The following is a 1,390-nucleotide window of genomic DNA, read 5'->3' as shown; positions in this document are numbered from 1 at the left end:
CTCCAGGTACAGAGCCACATGCTGCTCCAGGCCGCGCGCCGCCGCCACATGCAGGGGCGTCTCCTGGCTCTCGCCTGCCGCCAGGTTCACCGTCGCTCCCGCTTCCAGCAGCAACTTGGCGCACCTGGGGACAAGAGAGCAAGGTCCCGGGGAAAATCCTGAAGGCCTGGGACCCCTTCAGCTTGCTGTCACCCTCCCTTCTCTTTCCACCCCTCTCACCTTGAGGTCCTACCTGGTGTCCTCCATGAATCACACAAGCCCCGCTATAGACAACAGAACTGGAAGGTGCTGAGAGCTACCAGAAGCATCTTCAGTTTTCATATGAAAACTTAAGCCCAGAAGTGATTTGTGCAGCCGAGGACACAGCAAGTTAGTGGCTGCACCAGAAATAGTGCTCACTGCCTCAGACAGTCCCTCCCTCCCAGAGTCTACTCTGTCTCAGTTGTCAGTTGTCTCCTAACTTTTTTTTTTTTTTTTTTTGGAGACAGGGTCCCTCTCTGTCGCCCAGGCTGAAGTGCAGTGGTGTAATTACATATAGCTCATGTAGCCTGGACCTCCCAAGCTCAAGCAGTCCTCCTGCCTCTGCCTCCCAAGTAGCTGGGACCACAGGTGGGCACCATCACACCTGGCTGATTTTAAAAATTATTTTTTGTAGAGACAGGGTCTCACCATTTGCCCCAGCTGGTCTCAAACTCCTGGGCTCAAGCAGTCCTCCTGCCTTGGCCTCCCAAACTGCTGGGATTACAGGTGTGAGCCACCACACCAGGCCTTATCTCCTAACATTTTGATAGCACAAAATTTGGAAAACCCACTTCTGTGTACGTTATGAAACACAGAAAATTAGAAAGTATGCACCAAAACAAAAATACAAGTTATAATATTTTATTTCTGCCCTCACACTTAAAAGACCACTCTTCTAAACCAGGCCACAATCATTCAAGCAAAGGCAGGCACTTGGGGCCACCCTCCTCCACTTTCCCCTAGAGAAAACAAAACCGAAGGAAAAACAGCAACAAAAACAGGTTTTAGAGAGCACATGTTTCCCAGTTCCAGGGAAAATTATAGACCAGAACACTGTGGCAGCAAACATGCATCCTTACCTACTGCAGGGTAAACCAAACATGCAACAAACTAAATTAATAATGATGAAACAAAGCTAACAGTAACTTATAACTAAAAAGCCAGAACGGCAGCTTCTGGAAACTCAGGAGCAGATCCACCATCCTCAGTGAAACCCTGATAACCAAATACCCTTTCCCAAAACGGCCAAAATTCTTTTTTTTTTTTTTTTTTTTTGAGACGGAGTCTCGCTCTGTCGCCCAGGCTGGAGTGCAGTGGCACGACCTCGGCTCACTGCAAGCTCCGCCTCCCGAGTAGCTGGGACTACAGG

At 49.3% G+C, this 1,390-nt stretch overlaps 1 protein-coding gene across 1 annotated transcript in view; it reads right to left on the bottom strand.

The window, feature by feature from the left end:
• Positions 1–1,390, bottom strand: part of ASB16 (ankyrin repeat and SOCS box containing 16) — a 19,711-nt gene that overhangs the window by 1,909 nt on the left and 16,412 nt on the right. The window contains exon 3 of the mRNA XM_011985990.1: positions 1–124. Within this exon, the coding sequence (XP_011841380.1) occupies positions 1–124 (124 nt within the window). The remainder of the gene's footprint in view (positions 125–1,390) is intronic.

Source organism: Mandrillus leucophaeus, unplaced genomic scaffold (assembly GCF_000951045.1).
Source record: "Mandrillus leucophaeus isolate KB7577 unplaced genomic scaffold, Mleu.le_1.0 Scaffold290, whole genome shotgun sequence".
Lineage (NCBI taxonomy): Eukaryota > Metazoa > Chordata > Mammalia > Primates > Cercopithecidae > Mandrillus > Mandrillus leucophaeus.
Note: the sequence above shows the minus strand (reverse complement) of the source record. Positions and strands in the feature narration are given on the sequence as shown.